Source organism: Microcaecilia unicolor, chromosome 4, assembly GCF_901765095.1.
Source record: "Microcaecilia unicolor chromosome 4, aMicUni1.1, whole genome shotgun sequence".
NCBI lineage: Eukaryota > Metazoa > Chordata > Amphibia > Gymnophiona > Siphonopidae > Microcaecilia > Microcaecilia unicolor.
The window spans coordinates 29,479,551-29,495,800 of NC_044034.1; the positions used below are offsets into that span (position 1 = coordinate 29,479,551).

General features: G+C 43.8%; 1 protein-coding gene across 1 annotated transcript in view; it reads right to left on the reverse strand.

The window, feature by feature from the left end:
- TENM4 (teneurin transmembrane protein 4) overlaps nucleotides 1-16,250 on the reverse strand; it is a 1,172,733-nt gene that overhangs the window by 118,235 nt on the left and 1,038,248 nt on the right. Inside the window, 4 exon segments of the mRNA XM_030200091.1 lie at nucleotides 455-598; nucleotide 1,799; nucleotides 2,492-2,758; nucleotides 13,917-14,178. Of these exon segments, the coding sequence (XP_030055951.1) occupies nucleotides 455-598; nucleotide 1,799; nucleotides 2,492-2,758; nucleotides 13,917-14,178 (674 nt within the window).

The following is a 16,250-nucleotide window of genomic DNA, read 5'->3' on the forward strand; positions in this document are numbered from 1 at the left end:
AATTTTGATGCGTGTCCAAAACGCGCGGCAGAAAATAATATCTATTTTGTACTGCATGGCGGTAATCGCCAGTGTACACGGATGATTACTGCCTGGTTAATGCGTGAGACCTTACCACTAAGTCAATGGGTAGCGGTAAGGTCTCAGACCCAAAATGGACGCGCGCTGATTTTTATTTTGCTGCACGACCATTTTAACCTCCCCCTCAAAAAAACGCCTTTTTTGCAGGCGTGCTGAAAAACGGACCTATGCACATCCAGTGCAGGCACAGGGCCCCCTATGTCACATTTTTTTTTTTTTTTTTGCTGTATGTTCTGACTGAATACGTTTCAGGAAAACCGCAATGAACCCTATCTCGGGATGTTGTGGTCTAAAAGTGCAACACTGACAATGACATCGATTTTATTAGCAGTTTGAAAGAACAGAGTTTCTGACATTTGTTAGGTCTACTCACCACTCTGTATGTTGAGGGCGTTGTGCTTGTCCAGGCTCCATCCCCCTAGCTGGGAAGCATCGATTTCATAACCCTGTAACACTGCTGTCCTCTTCTCCCACAGGATCAAGTCCGGACATGATTCATACTCGTAGCCCACAGACACTGGCATTGAAAGAAAACAAGTCTGTAATGTGAAAAATGTGCACCAACCCCTAATTCTATAACCTAATCCCCCAAATGTAAATGTCATTTGCACGCTAAGGAGCCCTTTTACCAAACTACAGTAAAAAGAAGCCTGGCCTTAGTGCATCCTCACACGGGTCATTCTTGTACCACTGGGGTAAAATGGATGATTTTATTGTCCAGTGGTGTAGCAACGTGGGGCCAAGGGGGCCTGGGCCCCTGTAGATTTGGCCCTGGACCCCCCTGCCGATGACCCTCTTGAGCCCCCCCTCCCGCTGCCAACCCTCCCCCGCCGCCGCCATGGGCTACCTTTGCTGGCGGGGGACCCCAATCCCCGCCAGCCGAGGTCCTCTTCTATCCGCGAAGGCTTCGATCTGTTTCTGACGTCCTGCACGTTGAACGTGAAACGTCAGACTCACAGAAACAGAACTAAGCCATCTTGGGCGGTAATCGTTGGCAAGCCTACACTACTGTTTACCACCTGGTTAGCGCCACACGGTAGAAAATATTTTCTGCCGCGTGTATTGGATGTGCGTAAAAATTGGAATTATTGCCTGGAACATGCGGTAGCCGGGTGGTAATTCCAATTTGATGCTTTAGTAAAAGACCCCTTAGTGAATTTTGAGTATAAGCATTAAGGGTTCCTTCCAATAAACTATGGTTAAGCACTAGTGTGCGCATACCGCAACTTAAAAGGGCGTACCGTAGGATGTCCTACAGTAAAATTTTAATTTGCACTCACAAATGATGGGCGAAAATTTTTGTCTTTATTTTTCACAGAGGGGGCACGTCTGGGGGTGGACAGTGGGTGTGACAGTGAGCATCAGTTAGCGCAGTCACATTATAAAATAGGAATTTAAAAGCATTTAGGGCCTTATTCTATAAAGATTATGCTCCTAAATTTACGCTCCTATATTACCATCATAATCTATGCTCCTAAATTTATGCTTCTAATTTAGGGCCTATTATGCTCATAGATTTAGCATACATTTAGGAGCTTAAGTTTGCCAGCCAGTCCAGGTAATATGCTCCAGATCACTTTTTGCAAATGGCGGTTTTTCAAGGCACAGGTACCAGACCAGTGGCGTAGCTATGTGGGGCCACGGGGGCCTGGGCCCCCATATATTTGGCCCTGGACCCCCTGCTGATGAACTTCTCCACCCCCCTCCCGCCTCCAACCCTCCCCTGCCGTCGCCGTGGGCTATGCCGCTGGCTGATCTGCAAGGCTTCGTTCTGTTTCTGTGAGTCTGACGGACGTCAGACTCAGAAACAGAAAGAAACCTTATGCCGGAAGAAGAGGACCTCAGCTGGTGGGGGTTGGGGTCTCCCGCCAGCAAAGGTAGATGACAGCAGCGGCGGGGGAGGGTTGGTGGCGGGGGGGGGGGGAGGTGGAGAAGGTCATTGGCGGGGGGGGGGGGGTCAAAGTTGGTGGTGGTGGTGGTGGCGGCGGCGGGGTCGGCAATGGCGGGGGGGGGGGGGGGCTAAAATGTGCCCCCTCACCTCGGGCTCCCGCCGAAGTCTGGCTACGTCCCTGACAGGTACACAAATGAGATACAATTTATGATGACCACAATTATGAATCTACTGCACAAGAACCGAACCAGGTTGTCTCAGTGAGCAACCAAATCCTAGAACACCCCACATGATATTACCAACAAAATAATGTGATCATTTTTCCTCTATTTGTAAACAAAATTAAATGCCCATAAATTCCTGGCATCTTTGAAACTAAATTATGATTCTGTAGATCTCTTTATATGCAGGGTAAAGCACCTGGGAACAAACACAAATCAAGGGTAAGATAGATGTACGGGCTACAGAGTAAACAATAACATGGACATCAATTTACACCACCACCAAAAGATGGCCTACCAAGGCTTCAGATAGCCCGTACACCTTTTGGCTATAAACATCCGTCTTGTCCCAAATGAAGTAATAGGAGAGATCCGGAGCAGCAGCAAACCACTTTCGGAAAAGGCGACCCTCCACTGCTACCATCAGGTGGACTTTCATGAGGTTGAAGGGGATGATGGGGTGAGTCAGGCCGATCTTCAAGACCGATTTATAGCCCGGAGTGCGACTGCTCAGGTAACTCAGCTTCATTTTACTGCCAGGAATGTTTATCTCATCTTGCAGGGCCTAAGGATGAGTAAGAGCAAAGCGAGGCGTTAAATCACTTGCTGAGCAGACAAGAAATAGCCCTCGAGTAGCAATTAATCAGACATTTATGTCTTTATAAAAGCTCTTGCAGAAGTAAAAAGGAAAAAAAAAAACTTTGCTAGACATCAATTATAATATGGTACCACTTACAAAGGTGCTCTTGGAAGCTATGGAACATATGCATTACCCTGGGTGCTAATTTAAAAAAATGCTTACAATGGCTTTCAAGGAAGTTGGAAATTTGGTTTAATGGATATATTTAAGGCACACTTATAAGAAAGGATGTTGGGGAACACACATAACAGAGTTGCCATCATGTGCTTGGTACATTACTTCAGGTCCATGACTGTGCTAATCTACCCAGCTCGGTCTGTTTGAGAGGACTGGGGGGCTTTCTTTGTTGAATGAATTGGGAGAGCGTGTGTAATCTGAAATCTTTTTGTGCAAGAACAGAGAAGTTGCCACATATGAAAGGAGTTTATAAAGTTCAGAGAAACCAAGTAAGAAAACGAAAAAGGCTTTTTATTTAAAAAAAAAAAACAAATTGTTCATTCTTATTTCCCTTCTGCACCCCCTGGAAGATAATTGGAAAAAGGCAGAATGCGGCTGGAAGAAAGCTCTCAGGGGGCTTCTGAGGCTGAACTGTACAATGCCACAGGCCTGTAGCATGCACCTGCCAACACTCACACGGAATCAGCTCTAATTACTCGCCAGTACCAGGATTCACCCTGTGGTGGGCCCCAGGCAAACAAGCACACTGGGGCCCCCCCCCTCCACTGTAATATAAAGATATTTTTGAACTCCCACAAATGTAGCCCATGGAAATCCAGCAGAGGGGTAAGCAGCAGGTACGAATTCATGTCTAGTGATGATTTGCTAACTACTCAGGAAAATAATTGATGGGCAGTGTATACATTTAAAAAAAAACAACTAAATATATAGATACATAGAGAACACCTGCTGAGTGGAGGACAAGGCATGAGTTGCGGGAAGATTAGAGAGATCACTGCAAGCAGTAGCGGTTCTGATCCCGTTCTCTCTTCTTTCTGCTGGCGCTTGATTCACCTTGGGAGCCACTGAATTTGCACGTTTGAGAGGGCCCCTCCTAAACATTTGGCCCTAGGCACATGCCTGGTTTGCCTATGTCTTAATCTTGCCCTGCAGTATCCAAGAGGCTGTAAAGCTACGGAGCCACATCTTAAGGAAACAGTTATGAAATTCTTAAATGGGTAGAATAAATATGTTTAGCAGAATTAGAAAAGCCTGGTGGGGGGAGGCGGGGCTGGTGGTTGGGAGGCGGATATAGTGCTGGGCAGACTTATGCAGTGTGTGCCAGAGCCAGTGGGGGGAGGCGGGGCTGGTGGTTGGGAGGCAGGGATAGTGCAGGGCAGACTTATACAGTCTGTGCCAGAGCCAGTGGTGGGAGGCGGGACTGGTGGGTGGGAGGCGGGGATAGTGCTGGGCAGACTTATACGGTCTGACCCAGAACCGGTGGTGGGAGGCGGAACTGGTGGTTGGGAGGCGGGAATAGTGCTGGGCAGACTTATATGGTCTGTGCCCTGAAAGGAACAGGTACAAATCAAGGTCAGGTATACACAAAAAGTAGCACATGTGAGTTTATCTTGTTGGGCAGACTGGATGGACCGTGCAGGTCTTTTTCTGCCATCATCTACTATGTTCTATGTTACATGTTGTTCCTGCTTTCAAAAAAGAAAAAAAGTAATAAATATAAAGTAAAAAAAAAAAAAAAAAAAGGAGAAAGAAGAGTGACAAAAATGATTAAGAGGATGAAACTCTCATATAAGGAAAGGTTTAAGAGGTTAGGGCTCGTCAGCTTGGAAAAGGTAAGGCTGAATGGGGATATGATAGAGGTCTACAAAATTCTGAGTGGTGCAGAACGGGTAGAAGTGAATCAATTGTTTATTCTTTCAAAAAAGTACAAAAACTAGGGGACACTCAGTGAAGTTACATGGAAATACTTTTAAAACAAATAGGAGGAAATATTTTTTTCACTCAAAGAATAGTTTAGCTTTAGAACTTGTTACCAGAGGAAGTGGTTAATAGTGGTTTGCATATCTGGGTTTAAAGAAGGTTCGGACAAGTTCCTGGAGGAAAAATCCAAAGTCTGCTATTAAGATAGAAATGGGGGGAAACCAGTGCTGTCTCTTGAATTGGTGGCATGGAATGTTGCTACTATTTGGGATTCTACCAGGTACTTGTGACCTGGATTGGCCACTGTTGGAAGCAGGATACTGGGCTACCTGGACCACTGGTCTGCCCCAGTATGGCTATTCTTATGTTTATTTTCCCAAGAGACTGTTTGAGGTGATTTGCAGTACAATTCTAGTGAAATCATTCCATCAAGTTTGTTTGGAAGAAAATTTCAAGGACAGATTTTCTGTTCCTGGACCTTCTTTATGTAACTCTCTTTCTATGCAATTGAGCTCTGTATCCTGTGTTTTGAACTTTCATAAGATGTTAAAAGCATATCGATTTCAAAGGCTTTTCCTACACAGGAGAATGCATGTGACATACAGATAGGGATTTTAGATAATACTGTTTTTGGCTATTTTTCAGTTTTATGTTTTTAATTTACTTTTCATTTTTTTTTAAGTGTTTTGTATTCTTTGCACTCTACCCAGAAATGATGCAGATTTTGAATATCTACTATAATAAAAAGCAACCTCAACGTTCTGAGGACACTGACGTCACTGAAGTCAGTCAGTCTCCCAGAACGCATGGTGGTGAAGCCACCCCACAGACCCGTGCCCCGCCCTCGCGTCAAACGTCATGACATCGAGGGCAGGAAAAAAAAAATCACCTAAACAAACGGTTGATCCCCCCCCCCTAAAGCTGCAGCTCAACCCAAGGACCTCCAGCACCCCCCCGCAACAACCCCCTCCTGAGACACCCACCTTTGCGTTGCTTTGCCGGCGGGGGACCCGAAATCCCGCCAGCACAAGCCCTGTCTGCTCACTACGGCGTCATCTTCGGCGTTCCTAGCCTGTGGAGGCAGGGCTTCTGTGCGTCTGACGTCCTGCACGTGCATGACGTCAGACGCACAGAACTCCGCCCTGCACAGCTACCAACGCCGACGATGACGCCGTACTCAGCACACAGGACTTGTGGTGGCGGGGTTCCCGGTCCCCCGCCGCCAAACCAACGCGAAGGTGGGTGTGATGGGCACGGTGGGTCGGATGGCTGCGGCCGGATGCATCGCCGTGGGTGGGATGCTGCCGGGAGTGGGGCCATCGCACCTCACAGGCAACTGCTAAATGAGGAAAACCTTGCTAGCGCCCGTTTCATTTGTGTCAGAAACGGGCCTTTTTTACTAGTTTTAAATAAATAACTAGTAACCATATTGATTCTGAGAAAAACTTCTTCAGTAGATGAAGGTATCCTCCGGGACTATTCCGAACTGTCAACAGCGGGTCAAAGACTGCAGGTACTTTTGCATCAATTTTCGAAGGGAAAAGTATTATGTGTACTTTTGCTTTGAAAATTGTTCTGGCTGCAAAAACGGATCAAGATCTGGGTCATCTTTTGGGAAGGAGGCTCTCATTGATGTTATTTTAGTTTTGAAACAGTTGGCTAGTCCTTGTGCCCCCCAGTGAAATTCTGATTCACCTATCAGTTGGTCTGTGGATATAAGCGAGTTGATTATGTTGTAGAGTTTATTTTTAGTGTTTGTGTAGTCGCATCTAATTAGTTGTTTGTAGTAGCTGAATTTGAATTTCCTCATTTTCGCTTTGCATGATCTGATTTCAGATTTCCATTTCGTTTTGTCAGTGGCGTTCCTAGGGCGGCTGACACCCGGGGCGGATCGCTGATGCGCCCCCCCCCCCCCGACGAAATGACACCTCCACCCGGCGAAACGACACCCCCCCCGGGTGCATTTTTACCTGCTGGGGGGAGGGGGGTGCCGTGCGCCTGTCGGCTTCGCTCGTTCCATGCTCCCTCTGCCCCGGAACAGGAAGTAACCTGTTTCGGGGCAGAGGGAGCACGGAATGAGCGGCGCCGACAGGCGCGTGGCACCCCCCCCCAGCGGCGTGCACCTAGGGCGGACCGCACCCACCGCCCCACCCCCCCCAGGAACGCCACTGCATTTTGTTGTCATATGTTTTGTGTTTCTGCCATAGTCTTTCTTGTTTTCTGCATTCTCTTTTGTGTCCCTTCAGTTCGTTGTTGTACCGTGGATTCACCTTGCTTCTGGCGGTTCTCTTTGTTTTCAGAGGTGCTGTATTGTTGAGGATGGTCTGACATCCGTCCTCCCAGGAAGATAGGAAATGTGTGGTATTGTGGGGGGGAGGGGGGGGAGACCAAGAATCGGTATTGATGTTGGTCCAGAAGGTTTCATTGTCGATTCAGCCACAGGGTTCATAAGTTGTGTGGGTGGTTGTGGTTTGGGAGGAGGCCTCTTTCCAGTAAAGGGTTATCAATAGAAATCAAACAAAATAAAACATGGAAAAGAAATAAGATGATACCTTTTTTATTGGACATAACTTAATACATTTCTTGATTAGCTTTCGAAGTTTGCCCTTCTTTGTCAGATCGGACCTCTCTACCAGTAAAGGGTTGCAAGTAGTTTGAAGTGGTCAGACTATGGTGTTTCTTTTCATTTTAGGTCATTGTGTGTTATGTGGTGTGTGTCTGTGAATCTGTGGGCTATAAGGTTGAGAGTGTGGCCTCTGTTGTGGGTTGGCTGAGGGGATGGGTATTGGAAGTTACATTGTTGAAGGGAGTTGTAATATTCTTTGGTATTCACATTCATCTGTTGGGGGCCAACCACTAATTCTCTGCAGCACTTAACAGTTAGTGCCACTTAAAATAAATGGTTAGCGCCAAATTGAAAACTGGCTATTTTGGGGGCGTTCTGGGGCTGGAGATAGCACTTGGCTGCTTACATGTTGATATTCAGCAGGTTAAACAGATAAATAGGACCACGTAAAAACCAGTTCTATCTTTATGTGGTAACCTATATCCAGTTAAGTGCTAAATACTGCACTTAACTGGCGAGGCTAAGAAAGCAAATAAAATGTTAGAAATTATTAGGAAAGGAATGGAAGACAAAATGAGGATGTTATAATGCCTTTGTATCGCTCCATGGTGCAACTGCACCTTGAATACAGTGTGCAATTCTGATCACCATATCTCAAAAAAATATATAACACAATTAGAAAAGGTACAGAGAATGGCAACAAAAATGATAAAGGGGATGAGATGACTTTCCTATGAGGAAAGGCTAAAGCGGCTAGGGCTCTTCAGCTTGGAGAAAAGACGGCTAAGGGGAGATATGATAGAAGTCTATAAAATAATGAGTGGACTGGAAAGGGTAGACGTGAATAGCTTGTTTACTCTTTCCAAAAATACTAGGACTAGGGGGCATGCAAAGAAGCTACTGAGTAGTAAATTTAAAACAAATTGGAGAAAATATTTCTTTACTCAATGTGTAACTAAACTCTGAAATTCGTTGCCAGAGAATGTGGGAAAAGCAATGAGCTTAGCAGGGTTTTAAAAAGTCCATAAGCAATTAAATTGGACTTGGGGAAATCCACTGCTTATTTCTAGGATAAGCTCAAACAATACTGGGGTAGATCGAATTGTCTGGAGTCAGCAACTCTATGGTTAACAGAGTAATCTCAAATAAATTTCTGTTATGTTCTAACTCTTGTGTTATTCTGGGGGGAAGTCTCATATATTGAGTCACTGGGTATTTTTGTCTTTCCTCTCACTTAATAGTGAGAACCCTTTTGTGACGATATTAATCATTGACTAACCCCCCTTCCTTCCTTTAAATGCTGGCAATCTGGTCAATATTTCTTTCTTTTTTTGTTTTTATTTTTTAATTTTTTTCTTCAGCTATTGTTAATGGCAGTTCCTACTGCCGTTCTTATATATGATGATCTGCTCTTATAACAGTACTAGTAAAACATGCCCATTTCTGGAGCAAATGAAACGGGTGCTAGCAAGGTTTTCCTCCCGAACCCCCCCCTCCCTACCCACCCCTTTGGCGTTGTGAAGCCACTGACCGCCATTGCTCCGCACCTCGTCAATGCACGCCACCTTCATCTCCTGAGTCGTGAAGCCACTGACGCCATTGCTCTGCCCTTGACATCATCACATTTGACGCGAGGGCGGGGCCCAGAGACAGTGATTTCGGTGGCTTCACTACCACGAACCCTTCGAACCCGAAGGAAGTGACACTGACGTCAGTGTCCTCAGAACGTTGAGGGTGAGTTTTATTATATAGGATAGGCATATATATCTCTGTTAATGTAAACTCGCAAATCACGGCAGGCTAATGATGATCACTTATCTTAACTCTTGCCAGTGCGGATCAGTATCTTCACACTGCGTAGTGGAGTTTCAACAGCCCGAATCTTCAAAACCCCGACAGGAGCCTGTTTCGCTGTCTAGCTTTGTCAAGGGGGATCCTGGAGTCTCGGGTCTTTTTGATGCCGTCTTCTCCTCTTGACTGAGCGGCAGAATCCCCCTCGACAAAGCTAGACTGCGAAACAGGCTCCTGTCGGGGGTTTACATTTACATCTGCATTTTAAACGGCGTAAGTGTCATCGTGCCTAAATGCTGGTGTGCAAATGCTGAATTACGCTCTATTCTATAATGGAATCTCAGAACCTTGTATTTTATCAACCAAATTTGGGTGGCCTTTATAGAATTGACCCCATAACGTGTGTTATCTGCATTGCAGATAACGTGGATGCATTTAATACCTCCTATAGAGATGGTGTTCACTGTTCAGTACTGGCAGGATCAACCCACTGGTGAACCCTAGGCAAACAAGCACGATGGCCTCTCCCACCCCATACATTTTTAAATTTCTAGAAACGGGGCCCTGTATGGTTCTGACTGCAAAGGAAAACCAACAAAATAGAAAGCAACAGTTAAGAAGCACTGCTTTCCTATAATGCACTGGGGCAGGGGTTTGAGAGCCCGATGCGGGCAGTGATGGTTCTAACCTCCTCCCACAAGAGAAACGGGAGGAGAACAAAAACGTTTCACAGAAAACAGCAACAGCAAAAAGCAGAGACGGCCAGGGGGGATAATGTTGTCACTGGACCCACACTCTGGTCATAAGTATTGCCAAAGTCGGACAGACCAAAGGTCCATCAAGCCCAGCATCCTGTTTCCAACCGTGGCCAATCTAGGTCACAAATATAAGTACATAAGTGTTGCTATACTGGGACAGACCAAAGGTCCATACATAATGTATGTATAAACTTCTTCTACTAACCTCAAACTTCTTCTACTAACCTATAAATGTACTCACTCTGCTGCTCCCCAGTATCTCTCCACACTCGTCCTTCCCTACACCCCTTCCCGTGCACTCCGCTCCATGGATAAATCCTTCTTATCTGTTCCCTTCTCCACTACTGCCAACTCCAGACTTCGCGCCTTCTGTCTCGCTGCACCCTACGCCTGGAATAAACTTCCTGAGCCCTTACGTCTTGCCCCATCCTTGGCCACCTTTAAATCTAGACTGAAAGCCCACCTCTTTAACATTGCTTTTGACTCGTAACCACTTGTAACCACTCGCCTCCACCTACCCTCCTCTCTTCCTTCCCGTTCACATTAATTGATTTGATTTGCTTACTTTATTTATTTTTTGTCTATTAGATTGTAAGCTCTTTGAGCAGGGACTGTCCTTCTTCTATGTTTGTGCAGCGCTGCGTACGCCTTGTAGCGCTATAGAAATGCTAAATAGTAGTAGTAGTAGTAGTAGTAGTAGTCTCTTGTAATCAGAGGTGATATTGTGATGTCATAATGCCTCAGGCCACCAATAAGAGCCAACCTCATCAGTGATGTCACAATGGCTTGATTGTCCTATACTTGGCTCACTTTTATTACATAGCTCTTTGAGCAGGGACTGTCTTTCTTCTATGTTTGTGCAGTGCTGCGTACGCCTTGTAGCGCTATAGAAATGCTAAATAGTAGTAGTAGTAATTTATTATAAAATAGGATATACCACCTTACAAAATCCCTTTAGGTGGGGTACAATAAAAAGTAGTCATCCCATATAATAAAATAGGTTAATCTTAAACAAAACCATAAAAATAATAATTAAATACAAAATTACACAAAACATTACAAATAAATAAATAAATAAAACAACCACAGTACCATCCCCCTCTAAAACCAAATTCCACAGGACTCAATATACAGATCTTCCTTAAAAAAATGGACTTAATGAATAAGTCATCAAAAAAAACTATATAAACATCTGGGTTTTCAACTGTTTCTGCAACATTAACACATTCTGTACGCGCTATAGAAATGATTTATAGTAGTAGTAAATGCTAAAACAAAGGTATCTTATACTACAGGGCTCTGGGGCTCCCCAAATAAATGCGGAATTCCTGGTGGTAGTTAATCTTGCAAAAGTCTAACAAATTCAGCTGCAATGAATGTAAAAACAAGTCCTAGAATGGGGCTAATCAGAAGCTTAGACAAATAATCAGAAGGAGACTCTTGAAGACTAAGGTCAAACCTTATATTTGACCCTCCATTCTACTGGCAACCAATGCAGTGCACAAAGTATCGGTGTCACATGATTATGATTAGACCAGCTTCTGACAAGCATTTTAATGGATGTCTTTTGTAACAGCTGTAATCTATGTACCACACATTTAGAGAGACCTACAAGAAGAGAATTACAATAATCAATCCTACTAATTACTAAAGCCTGAAGCACTTTGTGCAAGTCAACTGATGTCAACAAAGGTCAAAACAATCTTGATTTTACAGAACTAAAATAATGCTATGCTGACTAAAGGTGATTCTCCATACTCATGTAGCAGGACCCCACAATGTGTCCTGGGGTTCCTGCTCTTGACCTGATCCTGCCCTACAGTGTGTGGTAATGGGGACAGATCTGTCTTTCAGTCACTGGACAGAGGTTTATTTATTTAGATTTTGCTCACACCTTTTTCAGTAGTAGCTCAAGGTGAGTTACATTCAGGTACACTGGATATTTCTCTCACAATCTAAGTTTGTACCTGAGGCAATGGAGGGTTAAGTGACTTGCCCAAGATCACAAGGAGCAGCAGTGGGATTTGAACCAGCCACCTCTGGATTGCAAGACCGGTGCTCTAACCACTACAGAAAGTTAAAATAGAAAAACAAGATACTCCCGGGTGCCCAGCCATCACCCAGTAGACTCCCAAGGGGAAATGAACACATCACAGCAAGGATCGGTCCTACATTTAACCCAATAATCATCCAGGTCAGCACTACAAACCACAGAACAATCACCCCAAATTGAACCCCCCCCCCCCCAACACACACAATCCCCTCCCTCCCTCCCTCCCAACCAAACCAACTAGACTTGACCCACTGCATAGCCATGAAGAGGGTCAAGAGATCATGTTTTTAGGCACTGGGTGTTTCCCCCTCATGAAGAGAGAGAGAGAGAGAGAGAGAGAGAGAGAGAGAAAACAACCCTCCACGCCACCTATAATAAAGTCTAATAATTAAAACAGGAAAATAACAAATCATTCAGAGACTCCCAAGGTTGTTTCCTTAAGGAAAGGAAAGAGATAGGGATTCGATGTACTGCCTTTCTGTAGTTACAATCAAAGTGGTTTACATATTAAGGGCCCCTTTTACTAAGCGGCAGTAAGCCCAACGTGGGCTTACCGCTTGCTAAATAGGAAGTATTGCCTTTCCCACCCCTAGTGCCGTGCACTGCCCGATTACCGCCGGGTTAGTGCAGGAGCCCTTACCACCCTTAATGGGTGATGAATGGGACCAACAAGCTGTCTCCCATCTCTGTCAGAGACCAGTTGCCCTAGTGCATCCAAAACATCCTACATCAAGGTTTTTGCAGTTTTGAGGTCTTACTCTCTTGGCGACAAGAGCAAAGTTCTCCAATTTTATATCTCCAGCTGGGAGGCATACTGTGAAGGAGTTTTGGACTTTTGCTACAGTATAGCTTGCCAGAGCACGAGACAGTGACTATGCCAGCTTAAGGTTCAAAGGTTATATTGTATTGTTGCAAGTATATTGCAAAAGTGTCCAGCTGGAGACCTACAAGAAGATAAGATGAGAATACCAAAGGAATGACTTCGTATCTCAGAACTTGAACTACTTCATTCTTTGGGACTGCTTTTATCCTATTTTGGGATTGTAAATACTTAATTTTGGGAGATCACCAGTGGCCTAGTGGTTAGGGTGGTGGACTTTGGTCCTGAGGAACTGAGTTCAATTCCCAGCACAGGCAGCTCCTTGTGACTATGGGCAAGTCACTTAACCCTCCATTGCCCACCGCATTGAGCCTGCCATGAGTGGGAAAGCGCGGGGTACAAATGTAACAAAAAAAAATTGTTGCAAGTATTTTGCAAAAGTGTCCACCTACAAGAAAAGAAGATGAGAATACCAAAGGAATGACTTCATATCTTGGGGATTGCTTTTACCCTATTTTGGGATTGTAAATACTTAATTTTGGGAGATCACCAGTAAGTGCACTTTATTCTAAGGTTCTTTTATTGTCCACGTGTCTTTTTGAGAGCTTTGAATTTTTATTCACTTCAGTTTAAGCCTTGAGGTTTTGCCTCCATTCATCTACCAGGATCCTTTATGTTAGGTTCACTGGCGATTTTACAGTTTTTTTGCCCTTATTTATCCGAACGCCAGTGCCCTTTTCTTTTAAGTGGTACCCATGAGGCTATCCTCACTTCATTTATCGAGAGGTCCTGCTTCATGGGATATCTCAAGGTCTAAGCTACAACATGTTGAGCTAATTCTTATATCAGTAAAGTGAAACACAATCTGACAAATTCTGATTTCTCTAGGACCAATATGAGCTGTAGAATTTGGCACTACCAAAAATTGTACTCAGGATGAGAGAAGCATGGCGCAGCTATATAAAATTTGCAGCTTCAACATTTATAATCCTATTAATAACTTTCTACAAGTTTATTTTTTTTTTAATAAACATGCGCAAAATGTAAATGATACAGAAAAACTGTAACGTGACACCCATGGGATCTGTTATAAAATCTGTTGCCGGAGTTGGTTTAGACAGAGAAACTGCATCGTCCTTCATAGGTAGAACTCAAAGAATAAGTCGCTCATCAGGCAATCATTTAAGCAGAAGAAGAGCTGCAAGGTGATTTGTTACCTGGATTTCGGGAACGATTGGACCTTTCTCTGAACAGGAGCTGGCAAAGGCTGAGAGAGGTGCTGGAAAGACTACTGGGTTGGGGCGGGCAAAGTTACTGAGGTCACAGCTCGGAATGTCATTCTCTTCGTGCCTCATGACGATGGTTTCCATGACAAAGAAGTGGTCCCACGGCAGCCAGAGGGTGTGATCCTGTGTGATGAATGGAGCCCGCTCGAAGTGTAGGGTGATGGAAATGCCGCCATTGGTGACAAGGTCAAAGCTGTGAGAAAAGACAACAAAACCATTGCACAACACTGCTTTACATAACAAGGAAGAGGAAACAGTAGAAACAATTTCTTTTGGAATTCCAACAAACGCCCATATTTATTGCCATAATTTGATATATACTGACTGAAAGGTTAAATGAATGTTTAATGGTACACGCTCTTACTTATTTTACTAAATAATTTATTCACACAGAAGGCCATGTGATCCTAAGACTTCTTGGATAAAGAATATTGTTTATTTTCAAGACAGTTTTCCATAGTCAATAAACGAAAACATTCTGAGAAAGGACCCTACATAATATAAGACCAAAACATCAACAGCCATTCTGGTGACTGAGTGACCACGCTGTGCAATGTCATATAGAAGGGCCTAGTTCAAATCTTCTGCTCCTTAAGTGGCCAGGCATGGGATATTCCTAAGAGTTGGTTGTGCAGGAATGGGCTCGTTTGAAACTGAAATTTTTATGTTAAATAGACAGGAAATCAGGTAACCTCATCTTTGAATTTATATTGGGGTACTTTTGACATGGCTGAAGAAATTAAAGATTTGGGATGGTACTGGGATCGGTCTTTTTCAGGTGAAGCTCAAGTTTTGGAAAACTACAAATTTTGATTTTGAATTTGTTTAGGCTGGTGATCCAATTATCCCTGTTTTGGACTACTGCAATGCCTTATATTTAGGGCTTTCTAAATGTCTTTTATGTAGACTTCAGATAGCCCAGACAGAAAAATGAGGTCAAAGAAGAGAGAAGAGACAAGAGGGAAAGCTTAGGTTTGATCTCCTCCAATACCAACTGATTTGTTGGTATTGGATTCAACTTATCCGAGCCATGGCACTTTCAATAATGTTATATGAATGTGAAAGTTGGACAGTGAAGAAGAAGACTGGAAAAAAATTGATGGCTTTAAATTATGGTGCTAGAGATGATTACTGTGTATAGTTCGGACTGCCCAAAGAACAAATCAGTTGGTATTGGAGGAGATCAAACCTAAGCTTTCCTTGAAAGCTCAAAAGACAAGACAATTAAGTTTCATACCTCAAACACTTCATGCGAAGAGAAAGACATCATGCTTAGCAATGTTGAAGGTCAACGCAAAACAGGGAGACCAGCAATGCGATGGATCGATAGATTGACAGCAGCTACGGATGATCCTCTGTCAACAATTTACCATCTGACTGATGACCAAGCAGGGATCAGGGCAACTATTCAGAAGGTTGCCTTCAGTTGACACCAACTTGACAGCACTTAACCATGACAAGGTTCAATGTTCAAAGTTCAATTTATTTGATGTACCGCACATGTGCTCTGAACAGTATAGTATAAAACTACACACGAAAGGCAGGGAAAGCTTATATGTGTGCAAGTCTACATTTGAACTGACTAGATTAAATGCATTTGGAGCTTATGATTCCTAAAGATTTTCCTCAGTCAGGCATGAAGTGCAAGTCTTTTGACAGAAATCTGCTAGTTCATTATCACTCTTTCACTTCTCTTGTTCAGGGTAAGAAAACAACAAATTCTTAGTGTCTGTGCAGCAACAGACTGTTGGGTGTCAGAATAAGTAAAGCTATATCGGCATTTTCAGCATGGGTGTTAACAGTTATTAAGCATGGGCAGCTCAATCAGTCGGAATTATTTTTACGCATTTATTACATTTTTTTTCCTTTTCTGAAATGAAGGTCAATCAACACAATGAAGTAAAAGTGCCGTTCTTGCTCTACTGTGTACATTTGTTCCATTCCACTGGAATTTCTCTGAACTGGACCAAATCCTGAAAATGCGGTCAATTTAATGCTTCAGTTCCCTGACTGAATAACTTGTGTCCAAATGGGAAAAGTTGGCTGCCTAAGAGGCAGCATCATAATTTGGTATCCAAGCTCCTCACATGAACCATGGTTGTCATGGCAGCTGGGAGTCTCAGAGAAAGCAATGACGTTGACTCAGCCCTGACTGTTTGACTAATGCTGTTGGATGTAATTATTTTAAAGAATTTTTTTACCAAAACTGTTATGGAAAGTCGTAGAATACATTTTGGTGGAGCTCTTCAAAAATCATCAGCACAA